The sequence below is a fragment of the Marmota flaviventris genome, chromosome 1 (assembly GCF_047511675.1).
Source record: "Marmota flaviventris isolate mMarFla1 chromosome 1, mMarFla1.hap1, whole genome shotgun sequence".
Taxonomy (NCBI): Eukaryota; Metazoa; Chordata; class Mammalia; order Rodentia; family Sciuridae; genus Marmota; species Marmota flaviventris.
In genome coordinates this window covers 137,125,065-137,148,728 of record NC_092498.1, presented here as the reverse complement: position 1 = coordinate 137,148,728, position 23,664 = coordinate 137,125,065, and the positions used below count along the sequence as shown (strand labels likewise).

The following is a 23,664-nucleotide window of genomic DNA, read 5'->3' as shown; positions in this document are numbered from 1 at the left end:
ACAAGCTAAATACCACAAAGTCAACAAATTCTGAATGTGCACATTCTTCTAAGAAAACCGTATAAAGACTAGGGGGACTGTAAGGCTTTTTAATTTTTTTTTTGATGGCTTTTATTCATTTATTTATATGCAGTGCTTAGAATCAAACCCAGTACCTTGCACATGTGAGGTAAGTGCTCTACCACTGAGCCACAACCCCAACCCTTCAAAAGTAGTTTTTTTAAAAAAATATTTTTAGTTGTTGTAGATGAACACAATACCTTTGTTTTATTTTTATGTGGTGCTGAAGATTGAACCCAGTGCCTCACCTGTGCTAGGCAAGCACTCTACCACTGAGCCACAACCCCAGCCCTAAGCAGCTGTTTTGATAATGATTTTTTAAAAAAATATTTATTTTTTAGTTTTTTAGGCGGACACAATATTTTTTTTAATTTAATTTTTAATTTTTTTTTCAGACACAATATATTTTTTCATTTTTATTTGGTGCTGAGAATCAAATCCAGGGCCTCACACATGCTAGGCGAGCACGCTACCACTTGAGCCACATCCCCAGCCCAGATAATGATTTTTTTTTTAAAGGGCTGGAGATAGAACCCAGGGTGTCATGCATGCTGGCAAGTGTTATCACTGAGCCAGACCCCCACCCCACGTTCCTTATCTAAGGATAGCTAACTGAAAACAGGAAGAGGCCTGTTGAATATGGGGGCCCTTCACCATGAATAGTGGAAAACAAAAATATATGGAAATAAGCATATTTTATCAAATAGGCAAAATCCCTCTCATATTTACACTTTTCTTCATTTGACTTGCAGAGTCAGCCATCTTGGTATGTTTGAGGGATTAATTAGAAGAGTAAGCAATGCCTTTAAAAAAGTTAGAGGTTACTTGAAGAATATTTTTGGTGCATCTCCTTTTTGACAGTTTTCCTGTCTTCAGTCTCACTGAAGAAAAGGCTACATTTGGTGATTTTTAATCTTTTTAGGTGTGGGACTATTGTTGTAGTCTTTAATCTTAGCAAATATACACAGAAGTATTTAAAGATGTTTAGGGGTGAAATGATGTTTGTAAACCTTCAAACAACTAAAAAGAAAAAATATGTAGAAAAAGCACGTGTGACACAATATCTACAACTGCTGCATCTAGCTGGAAGGAAATGTTTCAATTGTACCATTTTCCAGTATGTTTGGACGTGTTCAAAATACAGAACTGGTGGTGTGAGGAACTCTATGGATAGGTGAAGAAAGATGTTTTTCCTCAACTTTTTTAATGTGAAAAGTAGAAGAGTCCAATGAAAGTAAGCTGAAATTAAGAGATACAAACCTCCAGTAGTACAGTCTATAATAAAGAAGCGTTCCTACATGATAACAAAATTCTAGACAAAACATTAAGTGTAAAAAGTAATAAATAAAAATGATCTGTTTGCAGATGACATGATCTTACACAAAGAAAAGAAAACTAATGATTCTACCCAAGAGGTGTGGGGGAGAGATCTTTTTTTTTTTTTTTCTAATAAACTAAAATTCAACAAAGTTGCAGGATACAAAAACCACACAAAAACTAACACCAATGAACAATTATGAAAGGAAATTAAGAAAACAAACATTCACAATAGCATCAAAAAGAAGCAAAAAGGGGCTGGGGATGTGGCTCATGTGGTAGCGCACTTGCCTAGCATGCGTGAGGCACTGGGTTCAATTCTCAGCACCACATAAAAACAAAGATATTGTATCCACCTAAAACTAAAAAATAAATATTAAAAAAAAGAAGCAAAACTTAGAAATAAATTTAAACAAGGAAGTGAAAGACTTGTACATTGAAAACCATAGAGCAGTGCTGAAATTAAAGATACATAAATAAAAATATTCCATCTTCATGGACTGTTCATGGATTAGAAGACTTAATACTGTGAAGATATCAGAGAGATCTATAAATGCAATGAAATTGCTATAAAATCCCCAATGTGTTTTTTGCAGAAATAGAAAAATCCATCCCCAAATTGATGTGCAATGCAATGGACTTGAAATTGCCCAAAACTCTTGAAAAAACTAGTTTAGGAGACTCTTGCTCCCATTTTGAAACTTAGCTGCAAAGCTAAAGCAATCAAAACACTTGGTACTGGTATAAGGATACCATAATCGAGAACTCAAAAACAAACTCTTGACTGTAGAGTCAAATGATTTTTGACAAGGGTGTCAACACCGTTCAACAAGGGAACAGACAGTCTTTCCAATAAACGATACTAAGAAAACTGAATATCCATATGCAAAAGCATGAAGCTAGACTCTACCATACACCATATACAAAAATTTAACTCAAAATGACCTAAACATAAAACGTAAAGCTGTAAAACTCTTCTAAAACAGAAAATCTTCATAAGATTTGGAAAAAGATTTGGGAAAAGGAGGAAAAAATTGGCCTTCATCAAAATTTAAAACTATTCTATGTAAATGACACTGTTATAAGAGTGACAAAACCACCCAAAGAATGGGAGGAAATATTTGCAAATCATTACCATCTGATAAGAGGTTAATATTCAGAATACATAAAGAACTAGACAACCTGATTAAAAAAAAATGAACCCTGAAAGCATTATACCAAGTGAAATAAACCAGTCAGCCATAAGAAGGACTGGATGATTCCACTTCTATGGGGTATGTATAGGAGTGGAATGGAGTGTTTAGGGGGACTGGGGTTCTGCCCAATGGGTATGCTTTTTTAAAAAAATTTTATGTTTTTTTTTTTTTTTCTTGTAGTTGGACAGCATGCCTTTATTTTATTTGTTCTTATTTCTATGTGGTGCTGAGGATTGAACCCAGTGCCTTACATGTGCTAGGCAAGCGTTCTGCCACTGAGCTACAAACCCAGCATAGCCTTTTTGACTGAGTGATGAAAAAATTCTGAAAATGGATCGTGGTGATGGTTAAAAAACTGAATGTATTTCATGTCACTGAACTGTATACCTAAACATGGTTAAAAGGATCAATTTATTTACATATTACAATAAAATTATTTTGAAAGCTAGCTACAATACATAAAAACTTAGCAGGTTTAAAAAAGCTGAACCCTACTCCTAATCCTAAACTTATTCCTAAATGTCTGAGAAGAAAGCAGGGAAACACCTCCAAGGGATTTGGTACTAATTTCTTAGAAAGCACTGTTTTAACAGAGTCAACACATATATCAGAAGAGGAGGTAAACATGGGATTAGAAGCAGGATGACTGGCTGAGAATCTGTTTAAGGAACAATAAGATGCCCAGATTTCCTCCTCAGCAGAAGACAGGCCACCATGCACAGATATAGGGCTACCTACTCAAAAATGGGAACTAAGCAAAAATTTACCTAGTCACTGGTGATAACCCCAACCTCCTTCCCCATGCCCAGCCCAAGAACACTGGTAGCTCAGCCTACACCCTCCAGTTTGGAGATCAAGGAGTCTCTGGTGACCCTGATCAACTTTAGAGGAAGACAAAATCTGGTGTCTGGGTTTCTACAAAGAAACCACCAATGAAGATGACCCTTTAACGGCTGTCCATAGCAGGTGAACTCCAATCATCTGCCCAGAGTGTCTGGTCACCCTTGACTAGACAAGCAACTGAGTGTCAACTCTCAATCTCAGGACAGCCTCTTATGAATATAGCTTGTGAAATTAAAAATATGGCCACCATTTGTGTTTGATCAATATAAACAGAAATTTCACATGGCTCAATCTACATGACAGTAGAAATGGAAAACTCACTGTATAAATTATATGACAAAAGAGAAGAAAACTGCTAGAAAACAGCAAATAGATACAGAGGTGGAAAATAAGAAGAAAAATGGATGATATCAGGAGTAGGACAGAAAGAAACAGAAGGGGAAAACAATAAGAAGAAATTCAAGAAATTTTTCTAGAATTGAAGAACATATGTTTCTAGATCGAAAGGGCTGATGAGTGTTTAGTGTGATAAATCAGACTCAAGCCAAGGCTCATCATCAAAAATTATGAGACAAAGACAACTTCTATAATCTTCCCATGAGAGAAAAGAGATTCACTGATGGATGAAGAACCAAATAGTTTTGGATCAGGCATGTGGATCTGGAGGACAGTAGAACAATGCTGCTCACTCGCTGAAGCAACATGGCTCCCAAGCTAGAGCTCTAGACCTAGCTGAATTACCAACAAAATGTAAGGTCTAATAAGGACATGTGTCCTCTACCCAATGAGAGTCAACCACAAAAGATGATATGGGATCAAGGAAGGAGGGCGTCCAACAAAGGCAGAAACCCGAGGGGATGATGGTAAAAGACCCAGGATGACAGCGGTACAGCAGAGGTAGCCAGTCCCGGTGGAAGCAGGAATCCAAACAGGAAAAAAGAAAGGGAGGATAAAATGGTGGCCAGAGGGGAGGTCTGGTTGTGGGATTGATGAGTTTGTGTGGGGTAAAAGATTATTCTGTTCTGTTGTTTAGTTTGCTTAGAAACCAACCAAATAAAAATGAAACATTTAACTCTAGGAAACCCAAAAACAATTGATACAGGAAAGGAAGTTTACTCACAATCCACTATGTGGCTCAACAGTGACCAATACTCGCATGGTCATAATAAATAATAGTAACTTAACCAAAAACTAGAAAGAAAAGAAAAAAAGGGTGGTGGTGGGGTGCTAAGAGGATGCAACAGCAGTAAATCTTCATGTTCTGTAATAGCCAGTTAATAAAGACTAATGTCTAAATGGAAATGGCAGTAGAGGGGCTCACTCTGGAATATGGGGGTAAATACTGGAATAGAGAACTCGAGCTAAAGGATTGCCTCAGAGGGAAAATGGGAGGTGGGGCAGAAGCAAAGAACTGCCTTGAGCATTCAAAAAAAAACTTCCAGGTTGAAATATGGCCCAGGTGAGAGCAGCTAGAATTTCAGTGTCATTTATCATGAGATCAGATCCTCCAACCATATTTGTGGATCATGAACATGTCAACTGCAATCTATTTTGTGGCAGAGACTTATTTTATAATTAACTAGTTATAATGGTGGGAGAGGGGGGAAAAAAACACCAGAAGAGACTACAGAAATATACCTTAATATACTTCTTGGCTAATAACAAGAATGCAGAGCTCCATCTGTGTGTAGTGAGATGAAAAGGTGACTTCAATGTATTATGGTGGAAAGATAAAATACCCAGAGATGATTTATACACACATACCCCCACCCCCTATACTTCCTGAACTACACTATTTAGGGGAGGGGATTTAGATGGAGATCTTTGCTACACACCCACAGTAACTAAGCCAGAACACGAAGAGTCACATCAAGCACTGAGAACAAGACACCTTCTAGCCCTTCTCCAAAAGGCAGGTCCAACACCAGTCCAGGCCAATGAATGGAGCTTCAATCCGGTGCCTCTAAGGAGAAACCTCTTTTCAGCACAGCTCTTTTCTTTGCCTCTAGGAGTGGGACAATCCCTGTCACCAAAATTTCATGAGGAAAGGAATGGTATCCTAGGTACAGTGGGATCTCACCCGGCAGGCAGGCCTGGTGTGCAGCATGGATGGTAGGGGGTGTTCATCTGGCATGAACCAGGATGTAAAGACAGACAAACAGTGAACCCTGAAGAAGCAAAACCCCAAATGGAGTCATGTCAAAATGGAACTTAAATGAAGTGAGGGTATGCTTTAATATTTAATAATTTCACGGGAGAAAAAAAATAAAGATTTAAGTTTCTATTTCTTTCTTTTTCTTTAAATCTCATCCAAATGTGACACCCCAACCCAAGCCATCCTAAGCTATCAAACCAACACTGCATTAGATGAGTAAGGACAGGCAGCACCACCTCTTGGCTACTGCACCATACATACAGCCAAGCTCCCAGTCCTTCAGAACCAACTCCCGCCCCATTAGTAAGTGAAGGAGTGAGGATTCCATGGTGTGACAGTCAGACAAGGAACAACAATGGAACTAACTGAAGTTTTTTTTTCTCTCCAACAACAGGCCCTAGATAGCAGGGCCATGAGGAGTACACACAACAACAACAAAGGCAGAGACTGTTCCACTGCTTCCGCCTGGCCACTGGTCTCTAGATAGAAGCCCTGTCACTGTGGTCCTTGCCCCATGCCTACTGCTGTCCCCCTACCCTGGCTGGAAGGCATCAACTCAGTTGTACCACCTTCAGGAAGTTATCCCTAGCCTGTATGTTGGGTTAGAAGCCACTGCCATATGCTCTTACTGCTATCAATACTATTTTTTTTGGTAGCTGTTACTGCAATTCCAGCAGGGACTTACGTATGAGTCTCCCCTAGACCAGGCTGTCTCACTCCCTGGTGTGCCCTAGCACCTAACGCTGATAAGAGTGGGCACACCATTTTCAACAAACATGAAACTCCCACTGTGTTCTGTAGACTTGTGAGGAGGGGGAACCTCACCTGACAGGTTGATCTCGGTTAGAGAGTCTCGGGTGGTGGTGCCAACAGCGGTAAGCAAGTTGATGGACTGGTCGGTGACGTGGTTACAATAACTAAGGTGGAGTTTGGAGAGCAGGGGCATGTGGCGGATGATGAGCCGCAGGGAGACATCTGTGATGTCCAGCCCTGCCAGGCGCAGCTCCACGATGTTCCGGAGCTTACTCCGATTGTCCATCTGACCTGGTGGGGCAGGAAGGAAAGGGGCAACCTGTCAACCTGACAGGAGATCAGGTCATACTGACATGACTTTAAAAGGCCTACAGACAGATATAACAGTTAAATTTCATTTAGCCACAAAGTGCTTCCTCCTAAAACCAGAATTCTAACATTTAAAAGTCAGGAGTCTACATAAAGAGTCAATTTCCAGATTAAAGAGTTAATTTCCAGATTTTCTAGAAAAAGCAGAAGATCTAGAAACCTGAACCAACATTTCACTCAGCGGCAATCAGCCAAATGAAACAAGGTGGCCCAGCATCGCTGCCCCCAGTACCTTGGGCACCATGTAAGCTGTGAGAGTCAATGATCCAGACAGTGAACTGGGAGTGGGCTGTGCTACAAGCTCTTCTCCAACCACCTGACCCGGAGGCTCAAAGAGGTCAAGCCAGCAAGAGGCAAGTTAATATGGAAGTAGCCAGAGTGTGCTGAGCCCCAGGTGCAGAGTCTTGGCACATGCAAAGGAGCCTCTGCCTTCTCCTGGATCCCCTCTGTGCCCAATGCTGACTGAGAACACAGCAGCAGGGACTCTTCCCTGTGTCCTCTAGAGAAGGGCTGACGCTAGAGGAGGCTTCAGGACACATCACAGGATCCAATGGCACAAGTCACCCCATCCACAGGACCCCCTGGCACAGTTCTGGACTGGAACTTACCTGGCCTGTTATCTGTAGGTGGAGACAGGAGATCCCGCATCTGGGCATCCTTTAGTCCTTCTACCCACTGGACATCCAGAGTCCGGAGCAATGGACAACTGGAGCTACAGAGGGCTGAGACTGCGATCCACGAGCAGCCCGACAGCACCAAGTCTCGGAGCCCTGGAGGGACAGGAAAGGAGTCATGGGCCAGGTGATACACTCCAGCACCCCTGGCTTCCCACTCGGGTCCCTGGCCCAGGGCTCACCAGGCAACCGGTTGATGAGCCAGCTCAGCTGCTTCTTGGAGATATTGGTCCAGCTGAGGTCGAGGGAGACAGGCTGTCGCCGGATGATGCCGCTCAGCATCAGGGGCGTGATGGACTTGCAGTGGTTCAAGTCGATGCGGGTCCATAACCGCTTATCGCAGCACCTGAGGGCCCAGCAGGAAGGACAGCATCAGAGATGGGGGCTCATTTGGGGAGCCCCTGCATGGCCACCAAACCCAAACAGGAATCTCTTCTCTGCACCTTTCTGTTTAGCACTCATCTTGTCCACACGTGGACACCTCTGCTCTGATGGCCACAGGCCGTCAGTGGAAGTAGCTGGCATCCACTCTCCAAGTATTTCCTGCAGGCCTTACTACATTCTCTAAACCACCCTGTGAAGCAGGTATCATGCCTATTCATACATGAGGGTGAGAACTTGGCCAAGGCTACAAAGTTGATAAATGTCAAGCTGGGTCTAAAGCTGGTACTGGCACCCCTTGCTCTTAACCTAGGCTAACTCTAGGGACAAGGACTCCACTTGGTCTTTACTGAGCTGCAGAGAGTTAAATCAGGAAAGAACAGGCTGACAGGAAGTCCTTGGTGGACAACAATTAAGCTCTATCAGGGCTCGGCAGGAGAGAGTACCATAAGTGACTAGAGTGGGATACACGCCCAAACGGGCCATTCCAGGCTGAGCCAAGCCTTAACCAAGAGCCTAACACAGGGAAGCCCCTCACCAGCGGTTCCAGGTCCTGCAGACCCGCATGCAGACACACAGGTCTTGGTGGCTGAGGTAGCTGAAGACGGCCATCCACACCTCCCTGTGCATGACATGGGCTGCCCCATCATCCAGGGGCAGCGAGTCGGGTGGGGGGCTGATAGGGGGTGGCCGGATCACGTGGCGCTCCATCTGGATGCACTTGGGCGGGGACACGGAGGGTGGGGGCCGGGAGATGACTCGGGGTGGGCTGCGCAGGCTGGGCCCCAATGGGTGCCTCAATTCCCGTGGGGTGCCATTGAGCCCCTTGCTGAAGCGGTGGGGGCGCTCACAGAGGCCCAGGGGCCGCTTGGGTTCCTCGTTCTCACTCTCAGGTTCTGACTTGATGGGCTGGTGGTTCTCATGGGCCAGGCTGCTCTCTGTCTTTTGGATCTCATGGTTGAGCTCCTTGCTCAGCTCCTTGCTCAGCTCCTTGTTGGGAAGCCGCCGTTTCCGGCGCATCTTCACCTTTTTCTTCTCCTCTGGGCCCTCAGCCCCCTCATTGCTAGGCCCAGCCGTGGGCGAGCTGGAGCGTGAGTGGTCACTCTCCCTGGTCTTGGGGGGCGCCTCAGGCAGATCATCCTCTGGTTCCTGCTTGAAGCGCCTGAGGGGCTTATTGGCCATCCGGTCTTCTGAGTTTTTCCAGGATCTCCGCTACGGAAGAGAGGAGCCAAGGGCCAGTGGTCAACCCATACGGTTCTGTGTGGTGCCCACCCCAGAAACTCCCAACCCTTTGCCACGGGACTCATGAACCACCAAGGTGCTGCCTATACCTCTGACAGCTGGGAATGGGCTGGGAGCACAGGGAGGAAGGGGAGATGGTACCTTTTTCCTGAAAAGTTTATCTTCTTTGCCAGGTTTTAGCTGTCATGAGGAAGAAAGGATGCAGTTTGCTCATGGGTTAGAGGAAGCCAGTCCCCTCTACATCCAGCCCCACCACAAGCCCAGACTCCAGAGCAGGGGCTGGAGGGATGCCTTTCCCACAAATGCCATTTCCTCCTTCCCATCTGACTTTCAGTGGACCTTGACTGCTGCTTTCAAGGAGGAAGCTGGAAGTAGAGTAAGGCCAGCTGTTCCCACCCAGCTGACATCCCAACCCAGAGAGACCCAGAGAATGTAGTCACCCATCACGTTAGCCTCGGCTCCAGGAGCGCAGGCCTACGAATATCTCACAGTGGGCTGGAGCCAGGAGGTTCCATGTGCCACCTTGTGGCCAGTGAAGGCAAGGCCAGTGGGTGGAGCAGGGCCACCAGGATCCTCAGAGGTTCCGGAGATTTCAGGGTTTCCTGGGCAGCCGCGCCTTCAGCTTTGATCCCAACCAACCAAGGCTCTCCTCAGAGAGCTCCCATAGACCTTGGGGCTAGACCTTGGGACCAAGGGACAAGGTGGGGGACAGCCCAGGACTCGCAAGTCCCCATGGCCTGGGGTGGGGAGGGGCATGGGAGCACCTGCTGCTGGAAGTAAGTGAGACTGGATCTCCACCAAGGGCTGAGGCTGCTGCCTAGAGGGGGCCTCGGCGAGAGGTGAGAGGAGGAACCGGGGGACGTTTGAAGCGTCGAGGCCTAAAGGGGGTGGGAAGAGGAGTGACTTGCTGTTTTTTTCTCCCTTCTTTTGGGATGGGCTCTCAGGACTTGGGTGACCTGCTCAGGGCAACAAGAGGCCAGGATCCCGAGTTCTACCCATTGCCCATCCCTTCCCCCACCCTCCACCCTGCACCCAGGACAGCCAGGCCAACCCTCCACTGCCCAGGGCCTGCCCATTCGTACTCGTTTGCGTCCACTCAGCTCTTGGGGCTTCTCATATTTCCTCTTCCTCCTTAGGTGTACATCATCAGATTTTCGGCGCAGGATGCCATCAGGGGGCACCTTCTTGGGGTGCTCGTCTGACCTACGCCGGGGAGCCTCTTCACACTCACTCCTCCGCTTGACAGGCTCTGGTCCTTCCTTGTTATCCCGGTTCATCTTCTGCTCCTTGAGCAGGGAGCCAGGCAGGTTGGAGGCATATTTAAAGCCAGGGCCACGCTTTTGCTTGTAGGCCAAAAAGAGAGAAGAAACAACCCCACTGTATATCTTTGGACTTGCTCTTCCTCCTCCCCAGGCTGCCGCACCCCACCTGCCTGACCACCCAGGGACAGGCTGGTCCTGACAAGGCCCAGCCTGGCCCCGCCCGCCCGCCCCTCTCCGAAGATCACGACTTGGTGCCCGCACTCACTTTCCCGGTCTTGCCGGCATGGTTACACTTGGGACACTCCCAGCAGTTTGGAAGTTCGTCGTTGACCACACCCTCTGACTCCTTAATCTGGAAGGACAGGCCAGGACTCAGCAGGCAGAGAAGGTTGCTGAGATGGGGCCTTGAGACACAGGGTCGCTGTGTCTTCAACCCCTCCCAAAAGCCATGTTCGTCCCATTTATATAGCCAAAAGAAAATACAGCGGTACAGAGCTGGTTGAGATGGGTAGTTCTAGGTTCAGATGCTCACCCTTCTGCCTCTGAATGGCTCAGCCATCCTGAGCCAAGCACCTCATTTCTGTGGCCCAGTTCCCTGGACCATGAGATGGAGTTTGAGTGCCCTTCTCACTGGGATTTGAGAAAATTCAATGAGGGTAGAACAGCTCAGGGTCTGATACACGGGACTTTGTGCAGGTTGAATCCTGTGTATGAGCTGAGGCAGAAGAGAAATGACCAGGCATTTAACAGGAAGGGCTAACTTCCAAAGCCTTAGAACTCACAGCACCCCTGCCAAGAGGGGTATGTGTGACAGAAGGAGAGAAAGGCAAGTGAGGTAGGAGACTGACACAGAGCTGAAGGACTGTCCTCGGCAGACCCCGCCCCGCCACGGGTTCTGACACTGTATTGTCTTGGCACAGAGGGCACAGCCCAGAGTGGGCTCTTCCTTTCCAAGATAGAACCTGCTTCCTGAATCAGGCAGGCACAGAGGTCACCCAGAAGGTAGTCCTGCCCTCGACACACCAAGGGAACCGGTTCCTGGTGCAGAGGCACAAAAAGGCAGCCATCTGTCATTCAGGATCCACCCTCCCTGGCCCAGGCATGGTTCTCCCAAAAGCCAGGAGCCAGGACTCCAGGGAGCAGCCACCTCAGGTTTCTGCCTCTGGCCAAGGTGCAAACAAGTAGCCCATGTCTTCTGTCTGCTAAAATGCTGGGATCCCTCTGTGAGTCTGAGGTACTAGAAGGTGTTGTGGTGATGGGTTCTTTCCCCTAGGAAACTGCTCCTGACTCTTCTTGCCCTGGGCTCATCACTTGATACAGAATCCCCCAGATTCAGGGTCCTCTAGGAATTCAACATGCTACCTGCATCCCACCACGTCACCAGTGCTCTCCAGGAAGGAAATCTAATCCCACCCCACCATGCCATCACCACCAGACACCCCAGGGTGGGGTGAGGAGATGCATGCCCAGTGCCCACAGGGTCACTTACCTTAAGGCATCCAGGATGGATGATCTCATTGCAGATGGAGCACTCCATGAGCATGAGGTTAAACTTGCTCTCTTCCTCTTCCACTGTGTCCTCCTTCCCCGCCTCGCCACACACAAGACACACAGCAGTGTGGGGCAGCACTGGCTGAGGAGCCGGGAGACACACAAGTCAGCAGGAAGGGAAGAAAGACCCTCCTGAGGACCAAGTCAAGGGCACTGAGCTACTCTCCTGTGCCTGCCAGGAGACTCCAGAAAGCTGGCCCAGGCACATTCATTCATCCATACACTTACCAGATTGTTACCTCTACATGCCAGTCACTCTGTAAGAGCTAGGAACATAGCAATGAACAAGACAGATCAATCTCTCTGCCATCCTGAGCTCTCAGGTAAGGAAGGCCCACAGAATGAAGAATAATGGAGTACGTTAGATGGAACAAGAAATACCAGGGAAAACCAGGGGAAAAATAGAAGGGGGACTGATTTTAAATGTGGAAGTCTCCCATTTGGAAAAGACTGAAGGAGGTGGGGTGTGAGCCTAGTCCAGATGCCCAGAGGGCTGAGGCTTGCCTCACCAGCAGGTATCAGAGCTCAGTCCACAGTATGGAGGTCCCTAAGACCTTTACAGGGAAAGGCTGTGAGGTCAAAATTGTCTTTAGAACAAAAGTTAAAAATACTTTTCCCTCTGCAATGTGTTGATTTTTGCACGGATGGTGCAAAAGCACTGGTGGATGAAGCTGCTGGCTCCTCAGCACCAGCAGGCAGGCAGGTCCAGCTGTCCCGGGAGTTGCTGAGGACTTGGGGCCAAGTGCACAACGAAAAGATCACCAGCTCCATTTAGGACTTTCTGTGATTTTATGAAAACTTCAACCCTTGAGCATACACCTTCTCACACAGGAAGGACACACACAGCACTTCTGCACACTGAGGGACCTTACTGAAGGACATATTCATGTGGCTTATCTTGTGAGCTCAACTGACCACTTTCTCCAAAGAACGTCATTTTTTTTACTTGAAATAAAGACTGAATAAACCACTGGATACTGGTGCATTTTCTTGAAGACAAAAGAAGTAAAAATCTGTTGTTTCCAGGGGAGGAGGAGGGAAAAAAAAAATGCAGCACTTGGTACAAACAACAAAATTCAAGTATTTGAGGGAAAATGAGACGTTTGGAAAACTTACATGAGCCATCGTGAACTGGAAGGCTTCCCAACACTGAAAGGCTTTTCTGATGAGATTAGGAGTGGTATTACCAAATGTCACACATCTATATATCTATAGATAAATAATATAATGGCATGTGCCAATATTTTGGGAAATCTGCCTCAGTGAATCAATATTTTCCAAGTGACCAATGAATAATGTTACAACATACTGCATGAGCAAGATGAGCTACTCAAAGGGCAAGAATAATGACTTGTAATGTAACAGTATGAAAAGTCCTTGATACAGTTTCAGACTCCACATTGCAACTAACCTTTAAGTAACTGCCACCCATTTTGGTGGAGTATAAGAGTATCCATGATTATGAAATGAAGGCTTTTAATATACCCCTCCCTTATCCAACTACTTATTTGTATAAAGCTGGATTTCCCTCATTCTCCTTCTAAAATAACACATCCCAACAGATGAAATATACAAGCAAACATGAAAATCCAGGTACTTTCTAATGAACTACACTTAAAAGATTAATAAACAATGTCTTCTTCCTCTAGTTATTTTAGTTTTAGAAAATGTAATTGGTCTTCAAAAAATGTTATTTTGGTTACTATATAATGGGTTTTTATTTTTAAAATGAACTTAAAACATTTTTAAAATTTTCTGTTTTAATTTTATTATTTTTTTAGGTAACACGAGATTTATCTTTATTTTTAATCCAAGAAACAAGTTCCTTCAAAATTGTGACTCCTCAAAAGTTTCTATTCAAGAAGTGGAAAATGTTACCCATCTATGACAGACTCATTTGAAGTGAAGGCTTGAAATGATTTCCACCAAGTCACAGGCTGAGGTAAAGAGTTCCATGCCTACCACCTCTTAGGCTAGCCCCACAGTAGCTCCCAAACCTGTAGTGATTTTTTTTCCCTTTTTTTTTTTTTGGGGGGGGGGGTATTTTTAGGTACACATGACAGCACAGTGTATTTTGACATATTAAACATACACGGAGTATAACATCTAATTAGGATCCCATTCTTGTGTTTATACATGATGTGCAGCTTCACTAGTTGTATATTCATGAATCAGTTTTAATTTTTAAAATAGCAAATGTCAGTAAGTAAATACTTCACATGAAAACAAGAGCTCTTTGGGGTCTTTGTAATTTTTAAGTCCACAAAGTTTGAGCGCTATGTACCCCTCCCTAAGGAGAGGGGCCAGCTTAGACCTACTCTCCTTTATGTTCTTGCCTGGCCTCCTACACCCATTAGTACCTGCAATGTAGCAAAACCACACAGTTTTTATTAAACTACTTCAAATAAGCTTGGATATACTCCACCAATAAGTGTGCTGGGGATGAACCCAGCCAGGGCCTTATGTAGGATAGGCAAGCGCTCTACCACTGAGTCACACCCCCAGCCCAAAATGTCTACAAAATGGCATGAATACTTGAACTCAAATAGAACACAAAAGACAAGAGCATCATCAATTGTTCAACAAATACTTAGGGAACACCTGCTACAGCCTGATCCAAGGTACCCAAGGGGCACAAGAACTAGCAGACAGCTGCTCCCCTGCAGACACCTGGGAAGACAAAGACATAACTCACTGAAATTCAAAGGAACATGGAAAAGTTATATTCAAGGGCTACCTGAAGCAGCAGAGGCTTACTTCTGCAGGACAAGAAAGGCAGAAGGAACCTCAAGGTGAACAAGGCCAGAGAAGGCTGTGCAAGAAAACTTCAGCATGGGGAGCAGGTCAGAAAATAGACCCCCATAGAAATTGTAGTTAGGGTGAAGAACACCTATGATGTAAGAAGAGAGTCTGAGACAGGGGACTGACTTGAGATGGGTGAGAGGAAGCACCAAAGGGGAAACTACTGTAGAAATTCATAAGGGAGCCCACCCAAGGCAGGGAGAGCAAGGCCCTGAAGGAAGCCACTGGGGACAGGGAACCAAAGCAGGGAGGCTGGCACATCAAGAGAGAAGGACCACAGAAGGGGTCGGAGGCAGATAGGTCACATGTGGGCAAAACGTGGGATACTGAAAGGCAGAAAGACTGAAAGAACTGTCAGAAGGGCTTGAGAAGCCAGAAGTAGCCGAACAAGAGACAAGCAGAGTCGGGGTACTCTCTACCAACATGATCAAACAGGCCGGGCCTCCTGGCTGCAAAGATAAGGTGGCATACAGCACAGGTCTCCTGTGACAACTAGGTCCAGGGCAAGGGGAAGAGAAAAGATAATCATGTCTTCACTGCCAATAGGCTAAGTTTTAGGTGATACCGTCCTCAAAGCTAACAGTCTCTATAGGCAAACCCCTTAAAATCCTGACAGAATCCAATGGGTCACCTGAACCCTCTTCTCCAGAAAAATGCACATATACACAGACAAAAATCTGTATTTAATCTAGGGGATTAATACTCAGAATAAATAAAAGACTTGTATAGCTCATCAACAGAATACCAAAAAATCCTACTAAAAAAGGGGCAAAGGACTTTAAATAGCATTTCTCCAAAGAGGATACAAAAACAGCCAAGAAGTACATGAAAAGGTTCAAGGGGTGGCACACACCTGTAACCCAAGCTATCAGAGGCTGAGGCATGAGAATCACAAGCTGGAGGCTAGTCTGGGCAACTCAGCAAGACCCTGTCTCAAAATAAAAACTGAAAGGGTTGGGATATAGTGCTTGCCTAGGATGTACGAGGCCCTGAGTTCAATCTCCTATGATCCCTCTCCCCTACCAAAATTCTGTCAGAAGTTACAACAGAGAAGAACCTTGAGGATATTATACTAAGTGAAACAGGCCAGTCACAAAAGACAAACACTGCATGGTCCTGCTAAAATGAGGCATCTAGATTAGTTAAACTCTTAGCATCTGAAAATAGAATTGTGGTTGCTGGGGGCTATGCAGAGGGAAAAGGGCAGTAGTTGTTCAATGGCTGCAGGGTTTTGGTTTTAAAAGATGAAAATGGTCTATCCAGGCATGGCGGTGCACATCTATAATCCCAGCAACTCAGAAGGCTGAGCCAGGAGGATCTAAGTTGAGGCAACTGGGCAACTTAGCTGGAGATGTAGCTCTGGAAAAGTATCCCTGGGTTCAATCCCAGTATCCCCCCCCCCAAAAAAAAAAGTTTTAGAGATCAGCTACACAATAATGTGCATATATGGTTACCGCCACCTTGTACTTAGACATGTTAAGGCGGTAAATCTTATGATATACGTTTTTTGACCACAAAAACACAAGCAGAGTTATGTATGCAGGGTGAAGGGAAAATGCGGCTGGGTTTGGAGGGACATCAGTACTTAGGGAGAAAGGGCTCATCCTTTGTCAGGCTGGGCCTACAGATGAGCTCACCAAGGCTAAGGAATCCTGCCTCTCCAGCTGAGCTGGCTTTTCAGGGAGCAGGGGGATGATCACTCCCACAGGGAGGACCACTGGGCCTCAGGGAGCAGTGCTCCAGGGAAGGCAAAGTGTGTGGGCATGCAGAGGAGGGAATTGAGAGCAAATCCCTTGCCAGTCCACACCAAGGTGCCAAAGGCTGCATCCACCGCCTGATCCAGGTAAGGCCAGTAGCCCTGGGCCACACTGGAAGAAGTGGCAAGGCAGTCTGTAGGGTCCTAGCTCCGGGGGCTCCATATCACTCCTCTTTGGGACAACTCCCTCAGGAGGGACACTAACCTTCTACATAGACTTCTGTCTCTGAGGGAAGGATAGGAAGAAGAACAGGCCCAGAACCTTTAAGAACTGGACCATAAATGTTGGCTACAGGGTCAGAGATAGGACAGGCTATCCAGACAACTTCAATGGGAGGGACTTTGAGGTTCCTGGCTACCTCAGAAAGGGAGGAGTTACAAGACCACCAGACTATGAAGACACAAGAGCCTGACGTGTGTTCAGCAATGGGGGGTCTGAAAGGAGCCCTGGCTTGAGCCCCCTCCTGCCCACCGAAAACACCTCTTGGATGGACAGGCCAATGAGCAGAGAGTCATAAAGGGCTGAGGCAGCGGGGCAACCCAGGACCCGCAGCTAAGAGCGGCACTCACCGCGATGCACTGCCGCATGATGCAGCTCTGCTTCATCCGCCCTGGGCCCCCGAACTTCTTCATGTCCTTGCAGAAGTGGCACTCTCCGCACTCGGTCCGCAGGCAGGCCTCGCACTTGCGGCATCGCGTCCGGCGCCTGCGAGCTCCTGCTGTGGTCCTGTTGGCGGCCAATTTCACCGCGGAGGCTGGGCCCAGCTTGCCCTTGGGCCGACCCACCGCCCGGTTCTGCAGGAGAACAGACAGGATGGATGAAATGGGAGGCTACCAGGGTGGCCGGTCCCCTAGGAGAGAGTATGAGCTGTATCTCCCAGAAAGAGATGCTGAAGCCCTAAGCCCTGGGGACCTCAGAACGTGATCTTATTTAGAGAAAGGGGCCCTAGAGAGGTAATTAGGCTCAAGAAAATCATGAAGGTGAATCCTAACCCTGTATGACTGGTGTCCTTCTGAAAAGGGAGAAATCTGGACACAGGCAGACACACCCGGTGGGAACACATGTGAAGACATAAGGAGAAGTGGCCATGTGACTGCAGTCTTGTCTATAAGCCAAGAGACACCAAGTATTGTGGGCCAAAACCAGAAGTTGGAGAAACAAGGAAGGTTCCTTCACTAGAGCCTTTAGAGCAAGCTTGTCCCTGCCAGCCAATACCTTGAATTCAGGCTTCTGGCCTCCAGAACTGAGAGCTTAGGTCTGTTAGGACAGCTCTAGGAAACTTACAGGGACCCCCCACACACACACCTCTGCTGGCAGCGCACTCTGCCTCAAGACCTTTCAGGTCCCACACTCAGGACAGGGCCCCACACACCCCTCTAGCTTCCCTCTATCTGCAGCCAGGCTGTGCTTCCCCAGAAAGGCTGCATGGGGCCAGAAGTTGTCCTCTGTTCCCTGTGCCAGGAACACCAGTCCCCTCCCCATAGTACCTGGTTAATCTACACATTCTGCAGGACCAGCTCATACACTACTTTCTTTTGGAAGCCCCCCCCCCCGCCCACCTGTGCTGCATTCGGTGCCCCTGCCATGGGCCCTGTCACAGCACTCATGACTGGTAAGCATCTGCCTCCAGCTGGTCTTCCCTCTGAGGTGGGGCACGGGAGGGAGCTCAAACACTGCTATATTTCTATGAGACGGCCTGTCACCCCAACCCCTGGGAAAACAGGAACCTGAAGGGCCCCTAAGTACTGAGACCCTCCCTAAATGGGAAAATAGAACAGGTCACAGAAAATGGAGTTAAATTCTTAACAATGAAAGAGAGCTGTAGTTCCTGCCTCCAGTTCCCACATGCTGACCCCAGCCCCCGAGCCTCCTGCAAACTCAGGAAGCATGGTGGAACTGCTAGGACACTATCCACCAAGGATATGAGGTGGGAGAGTTAGTCCTGTCTGAAGCATCCTTCTCAAGAACACAACTTTGCTGGGACACAGTCCTCTGTATGGCACACGCTGCATTTACATCGAAACCCTCTAATTGGCATCCAATGCTAAAGCCTGTTTTAGTCAACTAACCCCCCCCCTTCAGTATGGTGCTATCCTTTCAACTTTCATTGTTTATCATACTTGGAGGGGGAACCCCAATCCTTCTGTTAAAACTCCAGAGAGTTGTAACTGTACCCTGTACCAGTGAAAAGGGTCTTCCTTCCAGAAACCCCGTCCCATAACACAAACAAATCCCCAGAGTCAAAATAAATCCCCTGGGGTCAGAGGCAATGCCATTAGTATGAAAGGTGCAACGAGAGGCACAGACAATATGGCTACTCCAAAGCAGAAGCCCCAGGAGTCTCCCCCTCTCCATGCAGCCAACCATGCTCTCTTTTCCCCCTAACAAAGCCCTGTTATCAACTCAGTCCTCAAAACATTGAAACCTAGGAAATGACCTTAGCTTTTTGAGAGCCTCAAATAGGTAGAGCACATAGAAGGTAGAGCACAGTCCAGATCTAAGGACAAAACCTGAAGGAAAGGGCTCAAACTTAGAACTTTAGAGCAGGAGAAGGCAAAGACTAGCTGCCTTGGTGAAAAACTGAAGAAATTCCAGAAGTCCAAAGGAATGTCTGGTATCAAGGGCCAGGGAGGCCAAAGGGGCTCACCTTCCCTTGCTTCCCAAAGCACATTCCCATCCAAAGAAGAACATTTCCAACCTATGGAAAACAAATCTGCCTGGACTTCACTGGCAGCTGAGACATTCTGGAAAACGACAAAGCAGATGACAGGCAATGCTTTGAAAGAAATCCTGTTTCCAAAGGTCGCTACTGTGCCCGCCAAATCAAGCTAGAAAAGCTTCCTCTGTGGTCACCAGTTGTCAGGAAGAAACTGAGCAATGGTGAAGTATAGGAGCTAATAAAAACCAATGAAAGGGGCCAGGGTTGTAGCTCAGTGGTAGAGCACTTGCCTAGCGCGAGTGAGGCACGGGATTGATTCCCCGGCACCACATAAAAATATACAAAACAAAAATGGAAAAAAATCAACAGGTGAGAAAGCCATTAGAGGGTCTCCATTAAAAAGTCCATTAAGAACCATCCAGGAAATCTGGAGAAGGTAGAATAATAGATAATAGTGACACCCAAAGAATAAAAAGGAAGGTGAATTGGTCAAAGTCATCTCATTCTGTCATGAAGCTTTTATCCTAATAACTTTGGTGTGCTACCCAAAATTTCAAACACCTAACTTGGCCCAGTAAAAGAAAGGATGGCAACCAGACATTCACTCACAAACATGCAGCTCAACCCAAGGCCACTTTCCCAACTCAAAAATTGGAAAATTCTGGGCTAGGGATATAGCTCAGTTGGTAGAGTGCTTGCCTTACATGCACAAGGCCCTGGGTTCGATCCCCAGCACCACACACACACACACACACAAAAAAAAAAAGGAAAATTCTGGAACATACACTTTAGTATTCCAACATCATTTCTCTCCATGGCAACTCAAAAGCATCTCCATTAAAGGAAAAATTATCAAGGTCATTCACTCATTCAATCAAAACTTGTGTCCCTCCCAGATAGTGTCCTCTAGAAAACTTATGGGTATAACCTCCTCAATCCCTCATCTCAAAAGTACTGTGCCATGGTACACACCTGTAATCCCAGTGACTCAGGATGCTAAGGCAAGAGAATCGGAAGGTCAAAGCCCTCCTCAGCAACTTAGTGAGACTGTCTCAAAATAAAAAGATAAAAAGGTTTGGGGATGTGGCTCAGTGTTGGAGCACACACGAAGCATTGGAAAGGTTCTGGGTTCAATTCCCTGAACACATAAAAATACATACACAAAAGGAAAAAAGCAGAGGACTCAAACTTCCCGATTTCACAATTTATTACAAAGGTCCAGTAAACCAGACAGTAAGACACAAATACAAACAGATTGATGGAGATAGATCCGAGTCCAGAAATAAACTCACTTTTTTGACCAACTGATTTTCAATAAGGGATGGGTGCCAAAATAATTCAGTGGGGGAAAGAATGACCTTTTCAACATATGGTGCTGAGATAAATGGACATCCACATGCAAAAGAATGAAGGTAGAACCCTACCTCACACCATGTACAAAAATTACCTAAAAAATGGATCAAAGCCAGACATGGTAGCACATGCCTGTAATCCCAGTGGCTCAGGAGACTGAGACAGGAAGATCATGAGTTCAAAGCCAGCCTCAGCAAAAATGAGGTGCCAAGAAACTCAGTGAGACCCTGTATCAAAATAGATAAAAATCTTCATGACTTCAAATTGTCTTGGATACGACACCAAAAGCACCAGTAGCAAAAAAAAAAAAAGTAAATTAGATTTTACCAAAGGACACTACATGATTAAAGAGCCCATCAAATGGGAGAACATATTTGCAAATCATCTATCTAGTAAAGGGCTTGAATCCACAATATAAAAAGAACTCTAACAACTCAGCAATAAAAAGACAAAAATGCCAACTTAAAAATGGGCCAAGGATTGAAATAGCTATTTCTCCCAAAGATATACAAACAGCCAATAAGTACATGAAAAGACACTTAACACCACTAGCCAATAGAGTGTGCAATCTGCACTTGGGATTCATTCATTAACCCCCTCATTCACACATTCACCCACCTACCCACCCACTCAAATGCTTTCTGGCTGTGAATTATATGCCAGATTCAATGCTAAATGCTGGGACTACAGAGATGAGTAAAATGCGTTCCCTACTCTTAAAGGCCTGAAAGACATGTGACCACATAAATACAATGCAGTGTGACTATGAGATTACAAGCTAATGCTGATTGAAGTACTAGTCAGTCTTCAATATTCGTATCAACAACCAATGAGGTAGGAATTACTATTATCTCCATTTATAAATGAGGAAACTGAGGCATCTGCCCAATGTCACACTGCCAATAAATGAAGAAGTTGAAATATGAGCCCAGGCAGATATGAGATATGGAGGTAGATATGACCCCAGCTCAGAGGGAAGGCAGGTTGGGAAAAGTACCCCAGACCACAGGAGTTGGTGATTAGGTAGACCTCAGAGGGAGAACAGGCCAAGGCTGGGGGTGGGGTTAGAATGGATATTCTGGTCAGAGGGAAGAGTAAGACAGAGATGTGAAACTACATGACACAGTCAAGGAACTGCATACAGCTCAACAGAGCTGCTGGAAAACAGCTCTGAGGCAGCAGGAACCTAACCTGCAGGGCCTCATATGCCACACTAGGGAAATGCACCCTGTACAACTATGTGACAAGGCCTAATGCACAAGAGCAATAGGACTGTGTTCTGGCAAGCAGTGTGGGAAATGTATATTTTTTGGGTAGTGAACGAAAGGCAGATCAGCTGAAGATTATGAAGGTATGAACAGAAGCAACAGACAGGGCGACAGGGGAGCATGATTCAGGAGACATCTTAGGGCTCAGTGGCAGAGCGCTTGCCAAGCTTCTGCAAGGCCCTGAGTTCAACCCCTAACACCATAAAAACAAAACAAACAAACAGGAAATATTTTAAAGACGACCTAGTTTTAGACTCAAGTAACTTGAGGGAATGTGGGAATGCAGACAAGATAAATCTTGGAAGACTGAGATTTTTAGCTGCAGGAGCATGGGGGCTCAGGAAAGGAGGGAAACAGTGACTCTGGAGTGGACCTGTGGACTCTAAAGGACACAAGGGACACCCAAGGAGGGTGGGGAGCCAAGCTAAGATACACATCTGGGAATCAACATCACATAGGTGGTTAGACTCATGAGGCTGTTTGGGGAAATGGGCAGAGTTAAGAGACTCATGGAACCCCTCAAGACTGAAAATATTCAAGATGAAGGCAGGAAAGGCTGCCCAAAGGGCAGAGAAGCAGCAGGAGGTGGTGCTATGACAAGGGCTTGGGAAGAGTCTCCAGAAGGGAGTAGTCAGGAGTTTCTACTTCGAGAGAATGAGGAAAACAATAAAACTTAACTGAATGCTTTTACAGTTAAGACAGTTTTAAGTTTCTCACCCAACTACCCCTAAGGACAACACACCTTTAGCCCTAGGGTTTCTCTGAACATACTAATGTTGCTTCCTGCTGCACGGAATTACTTCAACACTGTCTGTCTTCAAATCCTCCCACATAATGGACATCCCAGAAAAGCCTGGATTTGACCAGAGTCGCAGGCCCTGAACACACCTGCCAGATTCCAGGGAAGGCTCTGGTTTATTTATGTACTGACTGTAGGGAGGAAGAGAATAAAAACACAAGAATTACCAAAACACCCAGGGGACGGGGACCTCAGGAGAATCTGAGGAAAGATAAGGACTTCTTCCCCAGAAAAATGCAGATGGGCACCAAATTCACCAAATTTTTACACACATTTTTGGGAAGGTTCAGGGACCTCTACTTTAAAATTTTACTATTTAAGAAGCTATGGTGGGTAACGCAGTAGTATCACCACATAAATTTCTGAGGGATTCTCTTCTCCATAATTCACCAATTCTTACTATTTTCAATGACAAGTTGCAGTCATTTTTATTGAGGGGGAAAAAAGAAAGCAATTTTCACTTCAGGGTTAAAAAACACATACTCCAAGATAGAACAAAAATTCTTACCAACAGAGCTTCTTTAAGGTGGGGGTGGGGGTGGGTCCCGGTGCAACTTTCACCTCCCCAACATGGAAAGCAGAGCTTAAGAATTTTCCAACACATTCTGTACCACAGGTGCACACCAGCAGAGTAGGCAAGGAACCCCCTACCAACGTGGCTCAGTGGCCATTATCCCCTGCTATTCTATAGGCTGTGACCCTTGGGAGAACCCAGGATGCTAAGGGAGGGCATGGGGTAGAGTCCAGCCCAGCAGGGCAGGCCCGATACTGCCCAGGACTGAACACTAGTCTCAGGTGGGGATGAGAGAAGAGCAGACTTTCGTGGTGGCACAGCCAGAACTCTGATGAGGAATGGGCACCAGAGCTTCACCAGTAGCAGGATGGCCAGAGCAATACCAACTCCCCTGGAGGGCCTGTGGTTCAGCAGGTGGCTGATACTCATGTACTTCCACATCCAGGACTTGCACCACTTCCTCATAAAGTGCCTTTTCCTTTGGTGCCAAACCCATCAAGAGCATAGGGTGAGGCTGGCAGACAGAGAGACTCAGAGAAGAGCCATGTCTAGGGCCTATGATGCAGAAAGTTGCAAATGCCTTTGAGATTCTCAGGGGAAGCACCTCTTTTCAGGCCCCAAATCTCTCAAGTGGGAAAAACTGCAGTGGAAAGTGGGGGAAGCAAAGGGTACTGAGCCACAGCCTGGAGTGTCCCCATGTGTAGGGTAC

At 46.2% G+C, this 23,664-nt stretch overlaps 1 protein-coding gene across 3 annotated transcripts in view; it reads right to left on the bottom strand.

The window, feature by feature from the left end:
• Positions 1–23,664, bottom strand: part of Kdm2b (lysine demethylase 2B) — a 119,760-nt gene that overhangs the window by 3,626 nt on the left and 92,470 nt on the right. For all 3 annotated transcript variants that reach the window (XM_027949130.2, XM_071616631.1, XM_071616634.1), the window contains 10 exons: positions 16,932–17,156; positions 11,742–11,885; positions 10,518–10,604; positions 10,073–10,333; positions 9,755–9,868; positions 9,132–9,170; positions 8,287–8,960; positions 7,550–7,713; positions 7,302–7,463; positions 6,397–6,615 (listed from right to left, as the gene is read on the bottom strand). In XM_027949130.2, the coding sequence (XP_027804931.2) occupies positions 6,397–6,615; positions 7,302–7,463; positions 7,550–7,713; positions 8,287–8,960; positions 9,132–9,170; positions 9,755–9,868; positions 10,073–10,333; positions 10,518–10,604; positions 11,742–11,885; positions 16,932–17,156 (2,089 nt within the window). The remainder of the gene's footprint in view (positions 1–6,396; positions 6,616–7,301; positions 7,464–7,549; positions 7,714–8,286; positions 8,961–9,131; positions 9,171–9,754; positions 9,869–10,072; positions 10,334–10,517; positions 10,605–11,741; positions 11,886–16,931; positions 17,157–23,664) is intronic.